This window comes from Buteo buteo, chromosome 13 (genome assembly GCF_964188355.1).
Source record: "Buteo buteo chromosome 13, bButBut1.hap1.1, whole genome shotgun sequence".
Lineage (NCBI taxonomy): Eukaryota > Metazoa > Chordata > Aves > Accipitriformes > Accipitridae > Buteo > Buteo buteo.
This window is the reverse complement of record NC_134183.1, coordinates 10530569-10558293: the sequence shown is the minus strand read 5'-3', so window position 1 is coordinate 10558293 and position 27725 is coordinate 10530569. Positions and strand designations below refer to the sequence as shown.

At 40.3% G+C, this 27725-nt stretch overlaps 1 protein-coding gene across 5 annotated transcripts in view; it reads right to left on the bottom strand.

Moving 5' to 3' along the window:
* Window positions 1-27725, bottom strand: part of MAP2K5 (mitogen-activated protein kinase kinase 5) — a 140286-nt gene that overhangs the window by 10143 nt on the left and 102418 nt on the right. For 4 of the 5 annotated variants that reach the window (XM_075044657.1, XM_075044658.1, XM_075044660.1 and 1 more), the window contains one exon: window positions 15636-15697. In XM_075044657.1, coding sequence (XP_074900758.1) covers window positions 15636-15697 — 62 coding nt within the window. Of the gene's footprint in view, window positions 1-13242; window positions 13289-15635; window positions 15698-27725 lie in introns of all 5 variants that reach the window. The other variant, XM_075044661.1, reaches the window with a different exon arrangement.

The window sequence follows — 27725 nt, the reverse complement described above, 5'->3', positions numbered from 1 at the left end:
AAGCTCACTCTCCGCTTAACATGCAATTTTGATGCCATTTTTTAAAGGGGGGAGGGAGAAGACAATGGAGCAGTTTATTAGGCAATATTAGAAATGGCACATCACTGCTTTGCAGCATTGAATGTCTCTGTGGTGCATTGGATACATCAACACAGAGCTTTTCCTGCACAAAACATGGCACCTCTGAGCACTGGGGCACCTTTTAAGAATAAAATGAAAATTGGAAACCTGCTCCCCTTCCCTGCCATCCCCCAATCCCCGAGGACACTGGTAAGGCTTCCCTGGCAGTAGGAGTTGAGACCTAGGAAGAGCATCCTCTGACCCAGCTCTGCACAGCCCCATCGCTGCCTGCAAGACACCTGGGACCTGTCTGTTTGCATCTGCACCCATTTCCACCCAACACCACCACGTTTGAGAGCCATTCGGCAGAACTCCAGCCTGTGTCTGCAGTAACTCAGCATAAAACGTGATCAAATCACGACACTTCTCGTGCTCCTGAATCAGCTGGGATGTCCTGTGCCTTCCTCCACTGCAGGTGTCCTCTTTGTTTAAAGGCAAGCTTGATCAGATGGCCACAGCACAAACGTTAAATCAGAAAGTCTGGCTGGCAGCTCATCCCTAGCTGGCTGAAGGAGCGCAAGCCCTGCAATTCTGCAAAATAAGAACTTGGCTGTAAAACAGCACACCACAGTTATCACCCCAGCTAGTTCTCCCATCGCTACCAATGTGTCTATGCTATTTACAGCTCTTGTCATTAACTGAGGGCACATACTCGAGGGAAAATTCTTGCCCATTCACATGTTTAATGGGAACATAAGTTGGACCTCCAAAAGGACAAATCCAAACCTCAGCTCTGGAGCTGTACTATCTTTCCAGGATGCAAGGAAACACGAAATGCTGAGTAACCCAAACTACCCCGGACTGACCCTGTGTCCCCCTCTAGTGACCTCAGCACATCTAAGATTTCAACACTCTACCACTGCCTCCAGTAGTGGCGGATTTTACATCTAGAGCTCCTGCCTCCAAGGACAAGACAAACTAAATGCTGTTCTAATTATCTGTGCTAGCTATCCACAAGGCCGATTTCTGCTCCCACAGCCAGGAATAGCAGTGAGGAATCCTCAGGCCAATACTCTATTGCTGACTCCCAAAACATTGTTAATTCACAGGCACAGAAGGTGTCAGAGTCCTCCTCAGGGGCTGCTCCATGCAGCAGGCTTCCCTCCATTGCTTGCTTCTAAGGCTTGAGTGGGGTAAAAAAATCTGAAGGCTTCAGACACTCGCATTGATCCATGGAGACACAGAATATGTACATGGGTGAAAAGAGCTTGCGGGACACTATTTAAGTGTGATCTAGCTCTTGCATCTCTTGTTTCACTTTTGCAGTTTTAGGATGTGTTTTGACCATGGGAGGTAACCCTTTAAAAAAAACAAAGGTGAGTGCCTGAGGTGCTTGAAACAGCAGGAGCTGGGAGGCTTAGCTTAGTATGCATGTCTAGAAAGTATGACCCCCGTGTCCCAAAGTGCCAGCAAGGTCAACCCTTGCTTTGAGAGACACTCTCCTCCAGAAATGAAGCCTCCTTGTCTCTTCCATGCAGCACCTGCAGCGATGGGACTGCATATATCAAATCACATCAAGTTTAGCCACAAAGTACCAGCTTTTCCTATGTACTTTCATGGCTGCGTTTGATCTGGGACCAAGTGTTTACTGGCCCAGTTCTCTCTCCCAGTTCCTATCCTCAGAATAGCGACTATTCAGGGCAAGGACTGCCTCTCGCTGTGCTTGGTAAGGAATTCAGCACCCCTAAGAGCCTGTTCTTGTCTGGCTGCTAGTGAAATCTCCCATAGCAGGGGCCAAAGACACAGTGCTTCAAAAGGTCTGCAGGAGCCTGCAAAGCTTAGGTGGCAGAGGCAGGCTGAGGGCACAGGGAGTCCAAGAGTCAGAAGACAAAGGCACCCAGAAGGTAGTGTTTTCACAGAACTTCCCACCCCCATGAGGACATCACCTGTAGCTTCTGCCAGCTCAGAGAGCAGAAAGGACCAATTTGCCTAGAAAACAGTGGGGGTAGCAAAGAGGGCCAGAAAGCTGCATCGATCGGTGGTGTTTTCTGGGCAGAGATGAAGCAAGGACAAGAACACATCCATAAGTAAAATCAAGTATCATTAGTCTCCTTGAAGTTTCTGCTTTCTTTCCTCATTCCTTATTCTGTGCAGCTAACAGCACAGCCCCAGCCTGCTAAACAGTTCCATGCAGAGTGTCGGGAAGTGGTGAGTTTTGTTTGTTGCGTGGCCTCCCTAACATACACTGTAATTAAAATGTTGATTACTAAACAGTTTAAATATATGACAGACAATGCAGTTAAAGCCTACAGTTAGGTCAATATGTGATTTAGATTTGCCATTTAAAAACTCTCATTTAAATTTTGCATACATTAATCACTACCATACTTCAATGTTCTGATATCCACCTGACTACACTATTAAAATAAAACTTGCTGCCCCAGGGAAATCCTACTTATTCTTAATTGTTTCGAGGCTTTGATGGGCTTTTAATCTAAGATTAATTTATGCAATTTTAAATAACTCTTCTTATGATTAATAAGCTTGAAAATTAAAAGGAGTCTAAAGCAATTATAATGAGCATTTGGTCATAACCTCATTAGGAGAAGGAGTGAAGGATACAGCTCTGGAATTCTTACAAGACTACAATTTAAGGTTACTTTCAGAGGAGTCAAACATAGTTCTTGAAATTGCAAAGGCAGATTAGCCTAGGTCAGTGTTAGAACTATGGCTATCTAGATTAGCACACTAATGATTTTATCCCTCTGATGATATTTAAGACAGTGAAAAGGTGATACAAAATGTATCAAAGAAAGATAAATGGATAACACTACTAAGCGGTGAAGTCTTGGAGCTATATTTCTTGTTGATCCTTTTTTTTTTGAGGATTCCTTTTTTTCTCCCTTGTATTATTTCTCTATTTGTAGATTAACTTTTACCAATGCACTTTTACTTGTTATATGATAAAGTTAATCCCAAGTGATTTTCAGCTGGTTTAGTAGTTTTGTTGAGGCACCAAAATTCTGCTGAAATTTACAGAATTTGTCTTTAAATATTGGCAGTCCCCAAGTGTAATGGATGGACCAAGAGGAAGAACAGTTTAACTTAAACCTGAAAACCTTAACCTGAAGAGAAACTGTCCACACATCACACCTGAATTTCCATTTTTAAACAGCAATACAGATCCTTCCATTATGATTAAAATCCTTTTTTCAACCTTCTTCTGAAGCTCTGGACATTGGCCAGAGCCAAACAATGTGCTAGTGGCCCTAAAAACAGTCCTCAGAGACCTCTTGTGCACTTGACTGATGTGTCCAGGCTGGCAACTCATCACCTGACTCAGGGTCAAGAGGGAATTTTTTTTCAGGTCAGATTAGCAGGAACTAGTGCTGCTCCTCTGACTTCTATAGCGTGGACTTGACTTCAAACAACTCAATCCCCTCCTATTGCAGGACCCCAGGGTGTGCATGGGTACACACATGGGTGGGCCTGATTTTTGCTGTTCTCTTTCTGTGGCATGTACTAGTCTTAAATTTACTACAGAGTTTTGGTTTTGGCTGTGGCACAGAGGAGACTGTTTGCCCATCTGCAGATCATTCTTTCCACAGCAGTTTTGCTTTTGATATTTGCTGTTAAACCGATAACTGTGCTTGGCATGCCTCTTGGTGCTTAGCTAACAAAACGAGCTAACTCCCAGCAAAGGTATTTTTTTTGTGATGACTCTTAAAAAAAACTAAGGCAACCGAAATATAATTGGAGCGTGCTTTTGCAAGTGCCGCTGAGGTTAAGAAGAGCTGTAGAAGAGGAATAGAGAGAGTGGCCCAAGGCTGATAGAGTATGTCAACATTAGCAAGCTGTCGACAACAGAAGCAGATCCGCAGAGTGTAACGGTTGGTGCAGTGTTTCAGGGATGGAAGAGGTTTTACTTTTGACCAGCTCTGGTCTGGTCTGCGGACACAGCGCCCATTAGTAGCTGGAGCTCATTAGGTGTGTGCCTGGAGCACATCTTCTGGTTTGGTTTCATTTGATATTGATTCAATTCATGAGCTTCAAGACCTGTCTGTGATGAGAATGAAAGAGTGGTAGCTCTGAAAGAGCTGGAGATTCACACCAAAAAGGCACACCTGACCTGAACTCTAATGTTAATGTAGATGTACCTGCAGAAGTGTCTTCAGTTCATGTTTCACTGCAAGCACAGGAACAGTCTTGCTGACACCAAACAGAGCTAGTCGGACATTGAAAGTTGATATAATATTTCCTTCAAACAGGGACTAAGCGTTCCCCTGAACTGGGAAAGAAGGGTAATAAAAACGATTGTTGTCTCCAAGTTTTGAGAAACTGGTTTCTACTGACAGGGAAAAAGGAAAGAAAATCACTAAGCTGGAGTAAACGGAAACAATCTCCTAAATGTTTTTCACCCAAACCTTGGAGTAAAAAATGCTGTGTGCATACACATGTCTGCACACATATACACTCTAATAACAGCAACTAACAAACCGAAAAAACCCTAGAAAATGATCTGGCTGGAAGCAAAAAGGGAGAATGAAACAGCCCGCACTTCGCTAGCATTTCCGTGATGAAGTTTCTGCAAATGAACAAGTTGTTTTTAAAAGTACCCCGTACGATCATATTGCATTACATGCCTACACACCGTCTGCATCTAGTGCAAAATAACATCCTCATGTTTGCCAGGTTTAGTGAAGAGACTAAATAAAGCAAGTTGTAAATGATCAAACATGAACATACTGTCAAATCACCCCGTCTCAGGAGCTGAAAAAGCACAGGTATGAAACAATGTCCGAATAAACATGCGGAGCCCTGCTGAAAACACAGAGAAGAAAGCAAAATATATCACCGCTAGTTGGCTTGGGGGAAAAAAAAAAATTCCTTTGAATCTCTCACAAGGTCACTGAACAAACGACCGAGGCCACGAAAACCATTTCCATTCTCAGACTTGTATTTTAATGCCACCGTTCCCTACCGGGAGCCTTTCCCCGGTGGAAACCCCGGCTCTCTCCAGCCGTGCAGGCAGACACTGGTGGAGCCGTCCCGATTTACACCAGCCGAGCGTTTACCCCAGCATCTCCCATTAAATCCGAACAGGCAGATGCACATTTATGGGACAATGAACTTTTCCACGGCTGTGGCTCGTCGTGCTTTGCTATTACGGCCTTAATAAACCTGCGCATTCCCGTGCTGCGGCAGCTGCCTTGGGTGGGAGCACGAGCAGCCGGCTCCGGAGGAGAGGCCGCAGCTTAAAAAAAAAAATAAAAATCATGTTTAATTTAAAAATTAGAAACTGGAGCAGGCTGTGAGCACAGAGGTTGATTGAAACAAAATTTAAATTCCTGTCAAGCCCATTTAAACACAGGGGCCCTTCATAGACAATTAGCTGCTCCCTGTGAATGCTGAATAAACTCGGGCCTGGTCACTGTTAGAAGAGAGCAGGCCTACTGTGAGGAGCTGGAAAAAAATTAACTAAAATCAGGCTGTATGAAATATTTAGCCTCCCAGTTTATCACAGGGGTTTGGAAGTGTAAACAAGACAAAAATCGATTCCTCGGTGCCCTCCAATCAATCCCCCAAAATGGTTAGGGCATCTGTTTCTGCTAAATTTTGTTTACTCTGGCAGATTTGCCTTAATTGCAGTTGTTTATCTCCCATTGTCCCCGGGGCCCTAATCTCCCGATTACTAATACTTAACACTCATTTCACATCTAAAGCTACTTCTAATCCTCAACAGGTTTCTGGGGCTCTTAAAATTATTGAAACGAGGGAGACGGGAGATGCAACCTCTTTGTGAAAGGCACATTTTCTTATCTACTACCAGCTGGGTCCAATCATCACCAGGGATGGCTGCAACAAAGGTGCTAAAAGGCTCTTTCACAGGCACTGCTGCTCCGCTGGGATTCAGCGGATAAAAAAGAGCTTTGATGGAAAAAAAAAAAAAACCCCAACACCCCCCCCACCCCTCCCGAACAAGAGGGCTATAACAGTCCAGCCAAATAAAGTTACTGTCATAATCAAATGCTGTCAATCACAATGAAAATCCAATTAAAAATCTTTCAGTGCAGCCCTCTTAAGTAGAAAAATGTCCCCCTATTTATATGCATTTTTGTCAACCGCACAAATTAGAAAGTAGTATTAATTGATTTTTTACTACTTTAGGCCCTGATCCTCCAGCTGAATTTCTGCAGATGCAAGAATCAACCGGCACAAATCTGATTAAGGGATTTGAGGCATAATGCACACAGGTCACTAAGAAGCCATATCTCTATCTCCTGCTTTATACTCTGCTTATTCATAGGCAATTATTACACTTATTTAATACTGCAGGAGCATCTTGAGGTGCTAATTGCAGTACAGACCCACAAGTAGCTGGTACTACACAAATGCCAGCAATTTTAATCAATGCAGTATGTTTGAATAAATTTAAAATTCCTGTTTCATTACACAAATAAATATCGTACATAGATTTCAACAGTTGCCTGTTAGAGCAAATTCCTTCATAAATTTGGAACGAACAGGAAGGAAAATATTCTGGGAATTAAAGATATGGCTCCTACTTTGGAACACGTAACAGATATTTTTTTAAAAATAAATATGTAGGGAAGACAGCTGACATAAAAATATCAACAAGACAAATGCACAACTTCTCTATGTATCATAACTGAAAGATTTGCAATTCTGCTATCAAAATGAGCGAGATGTAAATATTTGTCTCTGTGCCTGGAGAACTACAGAACACCCAGAAGTGCCAAATGAAACATTTGCTCAAATTAAACTGCAAAGCCCAGGAGACTCAAGTAACCAAAAATATTAACTGTATCACTCTAAGCTGTTGCCAATTTGTTTTTGTCTAATTTCCTTAGATTTTCAATACTTCTTCGAGCCAACTCAAGTTACTTCTTTCAACATTTCACTGGAAAGTGCTAGTGTATTGCACAGCTTTAGGGCACGTTAGAAAGTCTGATCTTCACGTTTTCTGTAAAAAGTCAGTGGTCGTATGAACAACAGGACTGCAAAAGACTGAATGAATATAACAGCTTAAAACTCTCATGCTCACAAGTTAACCTTGTCACAATCTTAGTCTTCTGTAATTGCTGGATTTAGTGACACTGATAGAATGTATTTCTCCATTTTGATGGCTGATTTCTCAAGTGACAAAGAAGAACAAATCATACCCCTAAGGACAGAAACGGCGCTTTTTTTTTTTTTTTTTTTTTTAAAGACAGAGGGAAAGTGAGAGAGGGAAAGATCCATAACCCACCTTTCCCCATTTCAGCTGAGTGGGCAATAGGTTGAGCGATGCAGCCACCTGAAAGAATATATATTTTTTTCTCCAACTCTTGACCTACCCTGAGCGAGGAAGATAATGACACACAGTAAGTAACAAGAGCATCCTGAGCCCCAGTGTGAAATCCTAGCGTCAAAGAAGTCAATATAAATTCTGACATCGCCTCCAGTGTATCCAGGATTTGATCCAGAACTCCTTGTCCACTGTATGTCTGAATTGATGGATTGAAGATATACACTTAAATATTTATCATATATATTTAACGGTTGGACTCAATGATCTTAAAGGTCTTTTCCAACCTAAATGATTCTATGATTCTATATTTACAACAGCTAAAGTATTTGGCTCTGTACTTTTTTCCTTGGGAAATAAGGAGAGCGCCCTTTCCTTCACATCTGGCATGTGTTTTGGTGTCTGTCAGAATTTCTCCTTGTCATGGGGTGAACGACTGGGATCATTGTGACAGAGGAGAGTCTAAATGTTTGCAAACAAAGCTATCCATCACAGGCTCAAGCACAGACAACTTTATGCTGGACAAATCATCACTGATAGGAGATCCTGTACTGGCTCAGGAAAAAAAAACCTAACACTTTTAAGTAGCCAAAGAGGGAAAATTCTTGGCTCACTGCGATCCAGCAATGACACATAAACATCTAGATAGGTGCAGACAGAAAACATTTATCTGTAAAGCTGTCTTCGCAAGATTTACAGGATGTGTTTGTGAAAAGCAAAGTGCAGACGGCTCTCTGGTCTTTCCCAAAAGTTAACAGCATCAAAAAACCCAACCTGTACAGCCATCTCTGATACTCAGTCAGTGATGCCACTGCTATAATGCAAAAGCCAAATTAGCTGCTGGGGGAAATCTCTTTTATTGACAAACATAAGTGGCAGTATTTCATTGGCTTCATTCTGAAGGTTTATATGAGAATCCAGGTAGGATTATGCTGATCCTCCATTTGTTTGTTTAAACCATAAAAGTGTTTCCTAAGAGCTACAAACAACGGTTTAACACAATGGGCTGCAAACAAGTTTAGCTCTACCTGGTAAGAAGTGCTACTGTCCAGACCTTCTAGAATATAGCTACTTAAAATATAATTTTTATATATATATAAAAAATAAATATACTAATATTTATATAAAATAAAATTTAAAGGCTTTGCATTTTTAATTTCCTATGCTTGTTGGAGATGGGGGAACAGCCATCCAGAATCCATTTTTGAGAGTCTGTAATATCTTGACACATATCTTAACACATTTAAATATACAAACAAACGGTCTATCTGAAAAAATGCCCATTGTAACTAATGAGATCAGGGTGCCTGGTCTAAATGCTATTCCTGAAATGGAGAGAAGGATTGCTGAATGCATAGCAATGGGAAATTTCAAAACTGCACTAGGCATTAAAATAAAAAAACCCAAAGAACAACATGTTTTCCAGCAGGTCAGTGGTTTTGACACGGATGATGTACAATTTATCATACAATCTTCTAAATTAATAAAACACCAACATAAAAAGCATCAGTTATTTAAACTTAAAAAAGGAGAGAAGCTAGTAGTTTTATTTAAAATTGGGAGACTTGAACAAAAATTGTTAGATCTGTGCAAAAGTAATCAAGTGCAGAAGGTGACTGTATCCTTGGCCAAAAGCATTGCCTCTCCCTGCCCAATACTTTCCTTGAGAAATCCAAGCAGCATCCTAAAAACTGTACTTTTATGCATCCTTGGGAAAGCATAAAGGAATAACTGCTACGTGCTTGACATTTGGTATTTCAAATACAATTTCTTTAAGTAAATCGCTTTCGTTTAAATAGCCTTACGTAGCATGGTAGAGTTCAATGCTGTATTAACAAAAAACTCGACAAGAGACTTCAACAATTCTGCTGGTTTTCTGAAAAGCACATACAATCTGCAAAATAAAAAGGCCAAGCTTCCAGCTAAAGAAGAGATTTTAAACAATTACCAAAGCAGGATAGTGATATCATAAAGGCAATTTCTGCGCTAGCTTGTTTTCTGAAACTCTCTTTGCCTCTGAACAGCTAGAACAGATAATAACTATTAGTAAATCAAACTCCTGCAATATCCAGCTGTGTCTCACACATTTACATACAGATAGAATGGGTATATGTTTTTAATATGTATGCGATACGTACTTTTACCACAGCTGAAGTGCATGCTACAAAGGAGGAGGAGAATGGGAATGGAATCAGCATGAGATAATAAAGTGGCCTAGATAAAGTATTAGCCAGCGATTGATCTCAAACAGGGGATGTTGCTTCTCTCTGACCTGATTACTTACTATGCATAGATTCCATTAAATAGAGCTTAGAATGGAAAGCTTCTGAAAAATACCGTAAATACAGTCAGATCTACAGCTTCCTGAGCCAAACCAGCCCGCGGATGCCTACCCATACACTCAGCACGAGTAGGAGTTTAAACCTTACCCGTACCGCCATATCACAACTGCTAAATATACATGCATGTCTGCATGTCTCTGGGAGCCAGGCTTGTGATGCCAGAAAACTCCATGTTTTAGATGAAAACAGGGAGTTCACGGGGGGAAAAAAAAAAATAATCTTTATACAGAAGAATTGTTGAGATTTTCATTTTCTAGTTGGAAGGGGAGAGAGGAGAGACAGAGGAATATGCTAAGATGTTGTACAGTCTTCCCTGTGCTGAAACAGAAGTATGTTCAATTTAATTGACTGCACGCCCTTCTCTTCTTAAGAGGGAACAAACTGGAGACAAAAGAGCAGACACTGTAAGCACAAGGTTCAGAATAACCACTGGTGAATTATAAAGATTGTTCCTTTCCTTGGATGGACAATTTTCCCATTGCTTGCTGAAATTACTTTTTTTCACTCCTGTGGAACAAGTCTGTTAATTTGAAATACTTTGAAACAATTAAATCATTGATTATGTATACAGAGAGCAATTGATGTATCTTGTTTTGTGGATGGGTATATGGAAGAAAGGGCATAGTGAGTGAGGGTAAATACAGGAACCTGATTTATGCCAGCTGTTATGGAAATTCAGTGTTCGCTTGCACAAGAATATCTATGGTACTAAAAAGCCTGACTTTATATAGGAATTTCATACAGCCTTGGCTTTGGCCCTATTTTCTGACAAAATGTGCATAGTGATTTCTATAAAAAAGGGCTTCCTAACATGATAGACAGGGTAAATCCATCCCTGATGTAACCCCGTGACTTCACTGGAGTTGCCAATCTGGCACTCCAGGTATTGTTAGTCGGCTCTTAAAGTGCATTTAACAATTCACCGATTATCAGGAGAGTAGAAAAAGATTGATGTTCTGCTCCCTTCATTTTGCTTTCAGTCTTTAATTATACTAAATTGGTTACAAAATAGTGACTTCCAGTACGGTTAATGTCCATAGGGGAGAAAGCCCGCACTCCACTGTTTTGTCTGAAGCTAACAATGATTACGCGTTACACCTTTCATCCTTGCTAGTACATTTCTTCTAAATAAAAAAACCCCAAACCAAACCCAATGAACAAGATGAAATCCTGCTCTCATTTAACTCAACAGTAAGCTGACCTTGACAAGTCCAGGATTTCACTGATAGTATCTGCATCACTCTCCCCACTCTGATAGTTAACAGGGAGATATCCGTCAGAATTACAACAGAGGTTTCAGAAACAGATGATGTAGAATTAGGATATTGTGGTGAGCAATTCTAGAATTCAGAGGATGTGTAACAGCTTCTGTTCTGGCCCTGTTTTCCAACAAAGTATGGTAATTTATATACACATATGTATATGTATGTACAGATATGCTGTGTGTATATAGACATATTATGCTAATGTATATATGCATATGAGTTTTATAAATAAAGTGCTCCTTGACAAGACTGGGTAAGTGCAGGAATGTAAAGGGCTTGACTGGCGAGCAACCACTGAGCTAATAGTGAGTCTGTTACAGAAAAGCACAGGGTGCTCTGGTCCCATCAGGCTGGGGGAAGGAATTTAGGGCAGCTTATGAGGGTCAGCCACATTGCAGGCAAGGACTGGGTCACTTCTTGATTTCAGCAGCCATCTACCTCATGCTTTAGTACTTGTTGTTGCAAGTTCATTCATAATTGAATAGAAAGTAGCATGAGGGGAAAAATGCATTAAACAAAAGATTTTGTTTAAAAAGTAGGAAGGCTTTTTTTTTTTTTCCTGCGCTGCTATAATTTTAAAATTATTTTACAAAATACCTCCTTAAAAGGAGACTAGCACACTCCAGGGCATGTAGTTGTAAAGATAAATCTGTGCACTTCCCTGGTACTGCAGGCACTCACCCTTTGGCCTCATTTTTATGACTCTACACCCTGGAGTGGTGTTATTGCTTACAAACATACATATATACTTATGGGGGTATGTGCAATCTGCAGATGTTTTATTTATAAGTGGCAGGCCTATTGCATCACTGAAACATGCATTTACAAACAGATATAGGTTTTATGAAACCCTATTCCGTTGTTTTAATAGCTAAGCTATCCAGCCATAGCATAATAGTGCACAAGGTAAATGTGTCTACATCTCTAGAACCTGTTCCAAGTTTTCTCAGATGTGACTAACTGCAAGAATTTTCCAACCATCAAAAGTTAATAAAAAAGACAAAATAAGGCAGTGTAAGCCTTTCATATGAAACACACAACACCACAAAGTGGAGGGGCTCTGATAAACTTTAAGGCCTCATTTTACCAAGGTATTTAAGCAGGTGCCTTACTTTAAATGTAGATCTATTGAAGTTAATATCCTTAAAATTAGATTCACAGTTAAATACTTTACTAACCAGGATCTAAATTGAGACTAGTCTGGATTGTGAGATACCTGCCCCAGGGCACCTTCAGAGATTAGCCTTTAACTAGAGAATAGCTGCAACAGAAATACTTGTTTATGCTACTTGCAGTTAGCAGCATGTAAGCAAGAAATGAGACGATGCAAACATCCTTACCTTGTTAAAATTATTCCTAGATATTTAATGCACAGAAAATAAATTATGATGATTTTAAGGAAGCCTCCAAGTTACAGGAAATACAGCATATAAAGAAAAACAATGAAACATTTAAAAATCAAAGATATTTGATGCGAGTCAGAGGGGACTACAACTCTTATCTACCATATAAGTTACTGTAAATATTTGTAATAATTGTTTGAGATAGTATTTTTCTAGCTGCTTAAAAACAGTCAAAACAGCACTCTGCACCAAATGCACAGACACAAGGGACCAGCTTGAGAGCAGGTACCCTATTATTGCCTTACTGAAAACATGACAATTGCAAGGAAAAGAAGTGGTCTCTGAGCTCAGATTCCAACACTGAGAGCCCTTCTATGCATAGACAAAAGCTACATATTAACTCAATCTTCTGTAGCCAATCTAATTTCATTTTACATGAATATAAGTGAAAACAGTGGCTCCTGCATTTCATTAAAAATACACTATTTTGACCATATCTTCTGTTTTCAATCTTCAGATTTTGAAAGGTTAAGACTGGCAAATGACGACAAAGAGAGACCTACATTAAGCTGTAATCCCTGGACATACAAACTGAAAAAACCTGTGTATTAAGCATCAAAATGTTTTTGATTGAAACCTGATACTGGCTTTGGAAGTTCTGTATTAATTCCCCAAATCACAAGTGAAGTTTTGGCCACGATGAAGGTAACAGCAAAATACCCATCAACTTCAGCGGAATCGTAATTCCACCTTTAGTTTGTGTGCTTTCTGTAAATATGTAATTGCTGCACAAGCCAGAAAGAGTTTAGATTTAAATTTGTACATACGGAAAAATGTAGAAAAAAATGGATACACTTCTATATACATGAATATAAAGTATCCACAGATAAATACATACGGAGGGGCTGTGAAGTTTCACTTACCATTAAATCTTCAGGTGCTGGCCTTTCCTTTGGTTGCTTTTTCATGCTATGTGCCATAAAATAAAATGTTCACATATAAGCAACTGCTTATTTATTCTACCTGCTTAAATACTGAAAATGCCCTCTTTTGACACAGAGCGAAGAATTTAAATGTACTTCTTAACTGTATCATGTGTCAATGGAAGACAAGGTTCCCAACAATCACCAAAATGTTAATGGATTTCTTCCTTCCCTCCCATCCCTTCCCTTACGGGATGTAGTGGTCTACACTCTTTGTAACCATGGAAGTGTATAAATATAGAGATCACTGAAAACCAGTCAGCTCAGAAGGCACAGTAAGTTGATTCTCATTTTGCTAGGGATTATTACATAGCTCGACATAAAGTATTATACAAACAGGTGGGAAATTTAACTCTAACACTAAACAGCTTCAGGAGAACGCACAATACCCTGGGGTTTCTACCTTAATTTTTCCACATTTATTTCCATTACACTGCAGGGTGATAGTTCATTACACAGCATTAACCTGTTTATAAGATCATGTTTCTCATCCAAATAGTCCTAGTTTTCTGTGCAACAGGTGCAATTAGCTTTTGAAGGCTGTGCTTAGCTGCATGAAGGAACACAATAACATGGCACAGAGGTGACCATCAGGAGCTGCCTACTGACTAATTGGATTACATCCAAACAGCCAGCGTTTATGGCGTAATTGGCATAAAGTCTGATATGCCGTTCACTTGACATCTCTAATACTCATAAGGAATCGATTGCTTAAATAGTATATAGTTTCTTCTTAGTTGCTTTTTTTAAACAGTAGTGCCTCCCACTAAAAAGTACAGCCAATATAACACTGTATCTAAAATACCAGATGATCTGTGCTGTAAATTGGAAGTATTAACGATACAATTTACCTTCCCTACAAATAACTACAAGCATCAAATAATACAGGCATTAGCAAGTAATGCAAGCTGTCTGACGAGTAGGTTGGTAGCAGTTCTAATCTGACAGTCCAAAGTAGCTGCATCCCCAGGGAAAATAAGGCTATTAGCCACCATCAGTTATGCTTCAGTTTGACATCTGTGGAAATTTTAACACAGGTTATCCCTCCCTCTGCCTCAATGAGAATTTTTTTTAAACCAGTCTGTCACCAATTTTTTTGCAAGGATAAAAAGTGTAGACCTCCACACACATCAGTTAGTTGCGCTGCAGAATCCTCCAAATAGCGCTGCTCTTTGTAAACTGAAACTATTCAAAACGGAGGCCTGTGTTACACAAACTTTAATTATTTAGTTACTTTAATTAACTGATAATCAGACTGCTTTTTGTGCCTGTATTATTTGTTACATACTATGTCAGTCCTGAGAGGTACTTTCTCCTACTTTATGTATTCAAAATTCAATTTTATTAGGCGACTTTTGCTGCAGTGGTCCTGGCATACATTATAGAACCTGAAAGCGCTGTGAAGCCTGACCTATGGATCTGCATGGGGCCGAAGACTTCGAGGAGGACGCATCCCTGAAGCAGGATTCCCTCTCAGCCACACGGCTGCAGCTTGCAGTAGCACACACTGAGATGGCTCCATCTGATTTAGCACAGCTGAGCATCCAGCTCTGGAAGTGCATGTTTGCAGAAGGGATGTTTCTCCATCAAACACATTGTATTTTTACAGAATTCAAGCTTATTTCTTCTGCCATACATAAATGGCTGACCCCCCCCCTTTTTTTTTTTTTTTTTGAGGGGTGCGGGGGGATGCAACAGTTAAAAAAAAAAAGATTTTTCCCTTCACTTTGTTTCTTTAGGATAGCTTACCCTCAAGATTTCTATTCTCTAGTCACTCAAGAACTGTACTTTTTAGTCTACAAATTCCTCCTCTCCCCAATCCTCCTTTAATTTAAAAGATTTTCAATGAACTATTCAGTTTTAAGGAAAGAAAATATACCCAGTGGTGTGTTTTAAAATACGACTCTCAGTAAAAATTACTTACTGAAAAGCCAATGAATTAATCAAGGCTGCTTGCCTTTTTAAATATTGAGGCAATTTTATAAGTAATATTTTAAAAAGCCCTGAACAATACTATACACATGAGTCTTTGTGGCCTATTTACCCCCAGATGAATTCTTGGGAGTCTCAGTGCACAAGACTGCACCCACATTCAGGGCAGGTTTATTAAAACAGGAAAAACCCTTGTAAGTACTTTTACGACCCTTTGTGTAAATAACGTTTACATAATTTAAACAGTTTGCTTAGCTTTGCTGCCCCATCTGCCCAAGGCCCCCAAGTCCCTCTTCTCCCAGAAAGGATGCAAGGAAAGCCATAAGGTCTCACAGAGCTGCAGAGTTAATGGCATGTATCATTTACATTGAGGGCATGGCATGTTTGCAAACTGAGCTTACCATTGAGTGATGAAGTGTACAAATGGCTCAGAGAACTCCCCGGCTGGAAGGACGGGTGATTCCTGGGATTGGATTGAAACAAGAAGCAGAGTCAGAAGGAGAGAAGATAATTTTTTTTATAAGGAGAGTAATATAACAGCAACGACAAAACAAATGGGAAAAAAGGAAAAAAAGGCAAGGAAATGACAAAGCCCCCTTTTCACACAGAGAATTTGAGGGAGAAAGGTACAAATTCTTCTGAGAATGTGTTATAAAACACTGAATTTCAACTAATGAGTATTACACAATGGGTAAAAACATGTGGAAAGACACTGAGGGGAGGTGAAAAAAGGACAATGATAGCCACAGGGTAAAAAGGAAGGTAGGGAAAGTGTAAATGAGAAATTAATGATTATTTAAGTAACACACAAATGGTCTTGTAATTAACAAAGAGCTGTGAAATTATTCTTGTGTTGACCTTTGTTTCTTTCACTTGCATTTGCTATTTATTTACACTCATGTTTATTTACACTTATTCATTTTAGAGGCTGTCCTCATATGTTGTCTGTTCTAGATTTAAAAGGCGAAAGAATTTTTAAGAGGAAAAAAATGCAGGATTTACCAGTCTAGCGGTAGAAAATACCCACCCAATATTTATGAAAGAAAAAAAAAATTAAGAGCACAGAAAAAAAATACAAACAGGGAACAAACAACATCACCATTTGCAAAGAAGGGCTTTACGAATTTAGGAGTTTTTCCAAGAATGACAGAGAGCTCCACTGTGTTTATAGTGTAACAGCTCAGGATGTAATGAAATTACACTGCAGAGTACTTTAACAGTGTCATCTCATTAGACCTACAGTTGGAACAAGAGAGCCACATAAAACAGGCAGCTGCAAATGACTCCATTCTCATCTATTCTCATTTGCTATTAAAAATACCTTTCGGCGGCTTTTTTCCTCCCTGACATCCCTACACAAAGTACCCTGCAAAGTATGATACATGCACCTATTTAAATTAACAAAGGAATGACTTATTTTAATCTCACTGTGCTTTGGAGTGCTTTGGCCATTTGGATGAGCAATATATCATTACATACAACCTTCCAGCGCTGCAGGCAAGAAACTCAGAGCGTGCAGCATTTGGTGGGAGCCAAACAATTTCTCTAGCACACAACTGTGTCAAATGCATGCATGTATTCATTATTGAGAATGCGAGGAAATAGCTTTGATGTAGTGGAAAAAAGAAGATGATAAAAGCACCTCTGCAATGTGTGTGCCATTATCAATGGTGGCAGATAGACACAACTGCAGAGCCTCCTATGTGATTAGTAAATATACATATAATTGCTGTGGCCAATTATCAGAAAAATGAGATCGGTAATTACAAGACAGAAAATTAACTAGAACTCTTATTAAGGCTTTGTTTCCAATTCCAACAATTGGAAACTGCTGGAAAATACAATTAAATCAAAAGTAACTGAAGAGTAAAAGGAGAAGCCAAAATTGCTTTACAATTTTCAAAGACTTCTATTAAATACAAGGAGCGTTTGATATAACATGCCCAAATTCTCTTTGAACTTAGACCGGGTGAGGGAGAGGTTATTGTTTCTAAACTTATAAATGACATCAATATAGGAAGGTTTCCACTGGAGAGTGGAAGGGACACAAGGAAATAAGCAGTGCAATTAAACTTTCTCCACTTCAAAGAACTGCGCATGAAAATTACTCATATTAATACAGAAAATGCAGAGCCAAATGTCAGGCTTGCTTATACAGTGTGGAGCCTAGCAGGTTTTACCTCTCCCCGACATTTTCTCTTGTCCAGCAGAGCCTTCCTGGGCTTGCACCTTGAGGGGCAAAAGCCACTTTCCCAGGTAGGACAGACTCAAAGCAGAACGGGTAGGAAATGAACTTACCATCACCATCTTCCAGTATTAAAAGGGTGGCTATAAAGAAGATGGAGACTCCCTTCTTACAAGGAGTCACATGGAAAAGATGAGGGGTTATGGGTACAAGTTACTCCTGGGTAGATTCCGACTGGACACAAGAGGAAAATTTTCCCAGTGTGAACAAACACCCATTGGAACAGCCTCCCCAGGGAAGCGGGATTCCCCGACATTGGACACTTTTAAGATTCGGCTAGACAGCATGCCAGGCCATCTTGCCTAGACTGTGCTTTTGCCAAGAAAGGCTGGACCAGACGACCCTTGAGGTCCTTTCCAACCTGGTATTCTACAATTCTGTGAAATACCCTGGGCACATATTACAGACCATTTTGAAAACCACAGGGCAAAGCTATCAGAGCCCATTCCCCAGGGAACTGACTCTGCCCAGCAGTCTACCCCCGCTGTTTATTCTAAGTAAAATGCAAGTGAGGAGCTTGCTACAAACGTCCCCGTAATGGGGCTGCCAGCTCGGATCAGTCCATGCTGGGGAACAAAACAGGCATACGGCACTTCACACTAATTTGGTAGGTGATAATTTCTGCAATCACAAAGATATGACGGACCCATAATAGAGTGAAACTTCATTATGAGAGGGGAGGAGAAGCTGATGAACCGCTCTGAAGCCACCAGCATCTCCCTTTGGCTATCCCAAGCTAAGCTGGCATCAGGGTTCATGCAGGCAAGGGAAGAAGTTGCTCCAACGGCAGTATTATCGCCTTGACCACGCAGCTCCTGTACTGCGTCACAGCCCCGAGACAAGGTGCTCCTGCACAAGCATGCAAGAAAATTTTGCCTGGATAAAAGTAAATGTTTTTGGTTTTTTTTTTTTGGTACATTTTTCTGTACAATGCAGGTATTTCAACCCCATCCAGGCCTACTCTTCTCTGCTGTAGACCTGTCAGTCATGGCCATGCCTTGGTTGCTTTGCTCTGAGGAGCTCAGGAAAAGATTGTGGGTGGGTGGGTGGAGATGAACACCAACTGGATCTCAGTATGAAAACTAGATGCTTTAATGTAGTCTTCCCAAGGAGTTTAGAGTGGATGCCCACAAATTTATTGGCTATTTGCCTGACAAATTGAAAGCCTTTTGGGAGAGTGCATCAATCTCAAGGAAATACTTGCTGGCAAGTGTGTTTCAGGGCAAAAAGGTCAGTGCAGACAAAAAGCTTAATCTCACTCCTGTACCTATGAACCAATTGTTGCTTTACAGCAGAAGTAAGATAAAGGAGAAGGCGGCAGATTTTGATTTTAGCTGAACCAGGAAAGTACAGACCCTCAACTGCTTCCAAAGGTGAACACTGAAAAGCTGCCTCAAATGCTGCATTTTACCTTAGAAGGAGAAAACTTCCATTCAGTATCTGCCCAGGGAAACCAACAACCAAAATATTTCAATTTCTGATATTGCTCTATAAAAGACCATTTGAGTAGTAGAAAGGTGAGATTATTTTGTAGTTAGAACTATTTCTAATGAGAGAAAGTGCTGCTATTGCCACCTCTGTAACTTGAGCAATCACAATGCTGTTGTACCAGGTATAAAGCAAAAATTTCCAAAACTATACAAAGTAAATACATCCTATGTTGTATCCTAAAGTTCCCCGGACCTTGGCTGACACTCAAAGAGATGGGAATATGAGGAAATAAAGCAAAGCTACACATGTCTCTATCAAGTCTACGCCGTCTGTGTGATGCAATATAGTCACATTTGATGTAACCATAGGGAACAGTCCAGCTGCACTCCGATGGCCTGCTGTATTTTACCCACCTGCACAATGAAATCATACTATAGAGGCAAAAAAAGTAGAAAACCTAGATTTTAAAGGAGTGGGTAATAGGTATACTCATTTAAAACTGGGAAATGGTTCTTTCATCTTTGTTAAATGCCATACCTTTTAACCAATATCATGAAGACCTATATATTGGGGATGCTGCTAAAATGGCAGTAAAGACGCAAACGGTTGTAAGGGTCAAGGTACCACTGGCCTCTTACATCCCCAGGCAGCTTATTCCCAAGACTGGCTATTACCCTAAGCATCCAAGTAACACTTCCATAACTGGGATCTGCTGCAGGAGAAGACAAGATCAGCCTCTGATTTCTCAAAACCAGCCGAACTGTGCACACACAGTGAGAACAGGGAAGGGCAATAGGAAAAAAGTTTGAGTGATGCCTTTGCCTTGTGAATAATGAACAGTTCAAGAAGGTCAACCCATTACAACTGAAACCGTTTAATTATTAATTATGCACAATCTATGAGCAAAAGGACAAGTCCAGAATGTTTAATGTGTGGTAACTCCGACTGGACCCTCTCTTGGCATTTTGTTATTAGCACTTGTCAGCAAGGTGCTCAGGCATAAAGAAAAAAGCACAGCAGCAGAAAATCTGAGCTAGCAGGAGGAGGGAGGGCTTTAAACTTCAAACACTGCTCCTAATATTTAATTTATAGAGTGCCAAGGCTCTGGTATAAACCTCATTGACTTCCATGGAGTTAGGGCAAGTCACATTATCTAAATGAAGACCTGAGAACGAGAATACTGAGAAAATCCCTCCAAAAGCCCTCTCTTTTGAAGGGAATGATAACATTACTATCTGTATCTTCTTTTTTTCAGAGGTCTGAACAGAGGAAGAATGAACCACCTAACACTGCGTCCAGAAGTCAACCAAACCTTTGCACCGACGCAATAAGAACTTGAATTACGAGTCTGAGTGTTATCCTCACCTACTTCTCAAACCTATTATTCAAAATATCTCCTGATCTGTTTGCTCTCACTAAGCAGAGCAGTAGCAGAGATGCTAACTGAGGCTCAGGAAATAAATAATGAACAGCAAACACACAAATAAATATGGACAAGGCACCTTTCCCCTCTTTTCTGTCCAGTTTGGGGGTTTGCCTGGACAAACTCAAGAAGCAAATCCAACAGATACAGCTCTGAGTTCCTTACTTTCTTTGGAAACACTCACGTCAATGAAATCTGGGAGTAGTTCTTGACTGGTAATATACACCAAAAGCATCCCATGCTTTACACACCTTCAGAGGTCTTACCCCAACAGACAATTTCTAGAGAGTGAAATATTTTCTCAAAGCAACTGGAAGTCTGAGATTTATCACATCCTTTCTGAAGGAAGAGAAAGCCCACAATCTCCCTATAACAGGAAAACAGCAAATACAGCTCTCCACCTAAAACCTTCAAGAAGGCGATGGCAAAGTCCCCAACTACGTGTTAAGATCAAACCTGTATTCCTCCTACCTCCTTCTTTGGGGGCTGGCCTGACGGACAGCCACGGTGCAGAACAATGGCAGCCTGTCATCAACACGTCCCCAGAAGAAAGCCAGGCTGCAGAGCCATGCAGGCTTGAAGACGAGCTCAGCTATACTTTGTGGGCAGCAGAGGTTGGTATTCCCCATGGATCCCCACGCTCGGTACAAATAGGTTTTACTCCCTCTTCTCATCTGCTAACTCCTCTCTGTGAAGGGTTAAATTTTCCCATTCCCCACAGCTACTGCTATTTTGCAATACTCTCTCCTCAGTGTGAACGCCTGTGCAGAAGGAAATGCCATGGTCCTATGGCTCTATGGCCACAAGAGGGAAGTTAGCAGAACCCAGCAAACCAAACTTCAGTTCCTCTCTCCTCTGGGTTTCCCCAGCACACCCTGTCTTTGAAATTATCATCTCCTCTGGGCAGATACTCCTATTCTGCAACTTGTCCATTGATGCTGAAATGGCAGTATTTATTAAATAATGTGTGTGCTTTACAAAGCGTTTCTGGCTTATCACTTCAGCCTAAAAAATCTCTAGGATTAAAGAATTTTTATGCACCCCAGCTTCTCTTTTACTAAAGCTTTCAAAGAATACACATAGTTTTATACAGTAGTTGCATTTTACTTTGTGGCCAAATAGTGATTTTTTTCAGACAAACTTAAGTTTTAGATGCACCAGAAATGCTGCCAGGTACAATTACATGTAACAAATGCACTGCAGTTACCGAGCTGTTTCAACGAGACCAGCAAATTACAGTATTGTACATGTTCAGATTTACTCTTACAAGGACAACTTTCTTTCACAACATTCCTAAAAAAAAAAAAAAAAAAAAAGGAAAAAAATCCATTTCTGACTTTCTAGCCAATCTACTTCAAAAGCCTTGCACAAACCTAATGGCAGGTGATTTCCTACCAGTAACAAGTTTGCAGAAGACAGCAATGTCTGGAGGTGGCTCAGAGGCCCAGACTTGAAAGCATTTCTGGATTGTCCCTGTTATACTCCCACCCCCAGCAGGAAGGTGAAAGATGATTACATCTCTGCACCAGGTCGCTTCTTGCTCTTTTCTTAGTAGCAGATGCCAAACGTGACAAATTATACGTGGGGGCATTTTGGTGTGAAGTTTCGTCTGCTGGGATTGGAGTGTCAGCAGTAAACTCATTTATTTCCAGATCTCTAGCTGGACGGGAAGCAAGGTCGAAAGGCCAGTGTTTTATCCACCAAAACACTCAGCCTACCTTTAACACCTCAAATCACGTGAGAACCAGCTATTCTCTCAGCAGCGCTACCTGCTCCCCAAGTTGTTGAAACTAGCACGTATGCGTAACCTACATTCGCACCGAAGGCACGCAGACATTTCTGGTTAAATAAGTTAGTGGATACTTGGGGCTATTCGGTTGTCGCTGTTGCAGCATTTGCTACTGTGGGACAGTTTTCAGACCCCAGAAGAGGGAAGGAAAGAAGTGGAAGAGTGTAATTAACATCAGGAATAATCTAGAGTGTACGGCATGACATTTTCTACCTCTCGCCAAGCTTTGTACTCGTTAGTGTGGCTCTCCAAAGGGCCTTGCAGATAAGCGTACAGGTAGCTGGAAAAACAGGTTAATCCTTTAACCGTAACTGTAATTGCTTTCTCTCTAAAACAAACATAAGAATTTTTTCCTCTCATTGCTGGTCTCTTGTCGATCATAAGCTAGCAGAGCACAGCAGTGTTTTGGGTAGATACACACACATACGCACATTTCAAATAGCTAAGGCACAGCAGCATGAAACGTAGCCTCTACCTGTTCACACCAAAGGGACTCAATTGAAAAACTAAAACCATTTATTGTTCCCTTTTTCCTCTGTACACTCCCAATGCATTTTTATTGCTTTTTCATAAAACACTGCTGCAAATAATCAAGCATGACCATTGACATCCACAAGATTGAGTTTTAGGAACCATTAAATGAGCTTGCCCTCTTGGGAAGGTTCTTGCTCAGGTTGGTCTAAAGGTAATTATTCAGCAATTCCTACCTGTGGTTTTACCTTGTTCCTATACAAGTCTCTGAATCTCATACACTAGTAAGGTCACAGTTTCTGTCTCAATAAAAGTATACCCTAAAACAACTTATCCACAGGACAAATTATGGTGGGTTTGTGTACACATGCGCACACACGTGTGTACATCCTAACACTAGTTTCTCTTGCATGGAAATCTTCAAAACTCTGGAAATTTTCAGGGTTAAATATAGGTGTTCATACATTTAAATCAATACCTGAGAATCTAAAGTGAAATTCCTAATGAAAAAATAAAGTCCGGTTTCATTCTGAGCCTTTGGAGTTTTTTACTTTATTTGTATTTATTTATTTTATATTTATTTTATTTATTTATATTTATAGAAATAGTAATATGTAGCACTGATGCATAAGGTTAAGAAATTCAACACTTGAAAGGCAACGGTCTTCATTGTGTTATTTGATCAAGCTGAACATCCTGTGAATTTTCAAGGCTATGCCATAGCAATAAATAGATGGATATATTTAACCAGGTAAAAAAAGAAGGGAATAGAAACAACTATATAGGATACATGTATTAAGTGCAAGCTATTTTTTCCATGGGAAAATCTGAAAATTTATTGATGCTGAAATGCTTCATAGCTCAGCATTAACACTACACTAGCGTTAACTGATGCTGCTAAATGTTTCTAGAGTACGAATTTAAAAAGAAAAAAAAAAGAGGTCTTTGATTTGTGGAGTTTGTAAAGTCCTTGAGCTAGATTAAACTGCAGTCTTGTGAGACTGAGTATCTCTGTGGGGGCACTTAACAGAAATGCTCAAGAAACTCATGGAAAGCTTCTCACTACTTACTCATGAAGCTATCAGAGTAAGGATTCATGAGTACAACTAATTAATTTTTCTTTTAAATTTCTGCCCGACTCATCAAAATAGGCAGGTTTTTCAATGCTGCCTCCTGTTTGTAAAAATAGGATTTGTTCTTGAAAGTCTTCACTCCTCAAGCTTCTAATGTAATTGCAATAACAAAAACTGATGGACAAAAATAAAGTTCTTTTTCTCCCTAATTCAATACATAAAAAAAAAAAGCCAAACCCAACACCTAAGTCACTGTTACACTGAGACAAACTATGGAAACTTTGAAACCAAAATTAATTTATTTCAGGTTATGAAGAAGAAAGGGTTAGAAACTAGAGCTGATGCTTAACTACAGAGCTTGTGACCACAACTGCTCCAGTACAGCAAAACCCAGTTTACAGCAACCACCCAAGGGGCTGGCAATAATTGCTTTCCTAGAAGGGATACTCTAACTAAATAAAGGTCAAACAAAATAGCCCTGGAGAGCCTAAGGAAAATTTAAAGGAGTTGCTTAAGTCAGGAGGACTGCCTACTGGAGGCATTCCACAGTGCAAGTTTTGTCTCTCCAACCTTCTCTGGATGCAGAGCAGAGAACTCTAAAGCCAAAAACCACGCGACTGAAAGGATGGGAAGCTGACATGCTGAAAAACACAGAGCTGTCAGGTTTGGCCTTTTGGGATATTCATACACAAACTGCAATCATCTAGGTGTTTTACTAAATGCTGATCTGACTAGCAATCAGGAAAAATGACATTTTTAGAAGGTTTTAGAAATACTGCGTCTGGAAAACAGCTGAGGAAGTAACTAAACAGTAATTTCCTATGTAATACATTTTGACATCAAGATAACAGGGAAATAAGTAACTACAGGTTGGAAGAATCCTGAAAACAATGCCACTTCTCAACTGACTGGCAGGAATGCAAAAATACGCTATGATCCGAGCTCTGATTTTCCTGAAAACCTAACCCCCCGTTTTGCTGCAGTCACAGAACCCAGTAACCCATGGCTTACCAAACTGAAAATTCAGAACACCCTCATTTACCTTTTATATGGAAAATTTTCTAGTGCATTAAAAGGAAAATGCATAGTTATAATCAAGGCTATGGTTCTCATAATCTCTGCTTGGAAGTGGAATTTGATTTATTGAGTGACTCTTGCAGACATCAGCAAAGAGAACACTTAACTGGACCGTGTAGGTTGTCTGGGAGGTTGCTGGAGATTTGGAAGCTGAGCAGGGAGCAGTAAAGACTTTTTTGTCAGCTAAAAAAAAAAAATAAATCATGGGAGGCATTCCGAGACCATCAGCAGCAAGAAAGGTTAAAAGGCATACTGATTTTATTGCAAACTTTAGGTTTCTGAGTCAACCTACGAAGTGAAATTGGGTGGCCTGCATTTCTCCAATGCATCATTTCTGGGGTCTGCAACATTAATGGTATTATTCTGGGGGGTCTGTTGTTTGTATTTCTAAATTATCATCTGGAACAGATTCTGATGACAAAACCTTTTTTTTTGTAAATGCACCTAGTGCTTTTGAAGCATAATCCCATTGCTGAGTAGATTGCATTGCAAATTCTTTGGCTGCCTGATCATGAAACGTAGGGCCACATCTAGGACATCTTCCAAGCCAGGCAATGGCTCCTGCTTCCAACAGGACTCCATTCTCCTTCATGTTGGACTGTTTCTGGAAAGACTGCGTGCACAGCAAGCGATGCGTGTCCTTCTCAATAGGGATTCATCTGCACTGCTCAGTGCTTTCCATATAACATTTCGGTGAGTTGGAGACAAACTAAGTTGAGTGCTAGAATATTAAATTACTCTCTGCTCTCAAATAACAGCAGACTGCCTTTATTGCTGGCTGTGTTGCAGGATGAACTACATTAACAACTACTCTATCCTCATCTTTGCACCAGAAGCAGGAGTCTTATCATGGTGGGAGATGCTGCTACGATTAGGACTGTTGCTTAAATGAGCGTGTCTTATTTGTAGCTGGATCAGATTTCACTATAAGTTACCACATGTTAAAAAAATAAAGGTCCTGGCAGGCATCTCTCCTATTCACACAATGCTCCTCACTAATTTTGACATTAAAAAAAAACAGTCCCAGAACCAATGCCATTAAAAGCCCAATAACATAATTTAACAACAACAACAAAATGTCAGGCATAGTTTACTCTGATTTGAGAAGAACAACAGTGCCTGACATTTTTTGTTACAATTATCCTGCTTCTCAAATCACTTACTCATTCTGCAGAATTTCTGCAAATAAATTTAAGTCCTAGAAAATGAACAAATGGACTTTTTAAACTGCCAAAGTGACCTGCTGTGTCTCACATATTTCACTAAGAATTTAAAAACAGCTCTAAAAATCTCACTACTGCAGGACATCTAAAAACTCCCATGGACTGTTTTTATTCCATAGTGCACCACCTTAGAGAGTTTGAGAAAAGTCCATGATACCTACATAATACAGAAGCAACCTCTTAACTAGTTCAGCCATCAATAAATCCTACAAACTAATGATTATGAATGAACAGAACATTAACTTTTGGATTCCTGCTGTGTTTTGGTGGAACGTGGAACAGTTCTACAAAACCCAATGACTACCAATATAATAAGCAACTGTTATAAAGAGTCAAGGTCTCCATTTCATCATTTAAAAATCTTCTAGGTTCTCCCATATCAGGCTCTGGAGTTTTTAGCTGGCTCCAGGGGGAAAGACTGGGGTAAGCATGTTGCCAGCAAAGACCCAATTTCAAGAAACACTCTCTTCCACAGTGCCGTTTAATCACAATTTTAGGAGCCAAAAGTCCAAACCATTGTCTGTCACACAAAAAGACACACTAAGGGACTTGAGGGAAAAAAGACCCAGAGTTTTCAACTGGAACAACATCAGCAATTTATTACTGTGGCATGAACCTACACGGGGACCGAAGATCCTTGAGGCAGCTCGATCCCACCCTTGCAGATCTGTTCCTCCCATATCCTATGACACTATGGCTCATCCAGAAGCTTTGCCATTATGGGAGCACTGCTGTGCCCTATCTGTTTGCATGAATAGGCGAGCTACCGATCATCACTCCTTGCTGTTCTGATCGTCATTAAGGTAGGTGGGGAATTCTGCACCAGTATCTGGGGGTTCCCATGGGGACAGGCTGTACAGCACAGCTGCAGGGGAGAGGCTTGGCTCCCACCTCCTGTGAGTTTTAGGACCTCTTTACAGCCAAGGGGAAAATTTGACCCAAAATAATCAGTCTTACAACACTAAGCATTTCTAATCCTTAATATTCATGGTAGCAACAACAGCTGTAAAGTACCATAGAGTAAAGAGATTTTCCCTCTCAAAAGGTCCTTGTGTAGAAGGAAGAGTGCATATTAGCCAAATAAGCAGGTCCCTCTGTTATTCCCCAGGAGGCACATCTTACAGAAGACAAAGTGAGGAGGAAAAAAACATAGTCACAAGTTAAACACATTTTGCTTTGAGGTCTTTGTACACAGGACAGGGCTGGGGGTGGCAGGAGGATCTGTTAAAGTCAATGCTACCCATCAGCTAGAACAGAATAAGCCTTAATATAAATGTCCTCCAAGACACCGTCATGCCAAGAATTTGCACTTCCAGGTGTGGCAGCCACTATCTAAACACTATATATCTTATTAAATGACCCCCTAACAATACACACGTACCGAGCAAATAACACTACAGAGCCAATCCATTCTCCTCTTCTCCTGAGGCTCTAAATGTTATGGCATGCAACTTCCATTTAGACATCGAGTGTGTTGCAAAACAAAGCAAGTTGCACTTAAAGAACTTTCAGCTGAGCTATGCTCTGTAACCTGAAGTCTTAACGTGCCCACAAGCACAGTGCGCTCTGAACCACCACCTCAGGAGAATGAGGGCTCCATGGCATACTGCAGAACATGAAGTGAGTTAAAACAAGTAAATAACAAAATGCTAACGTTAAAGCTAGCTCAGCACTCAGATATTTACAGTCTGTACAAAGTTCCTTGGTTAAAGTTTTTGTAAGAAGACTGGAGAAATTCTTATCTTGAGGAAAAGATGTG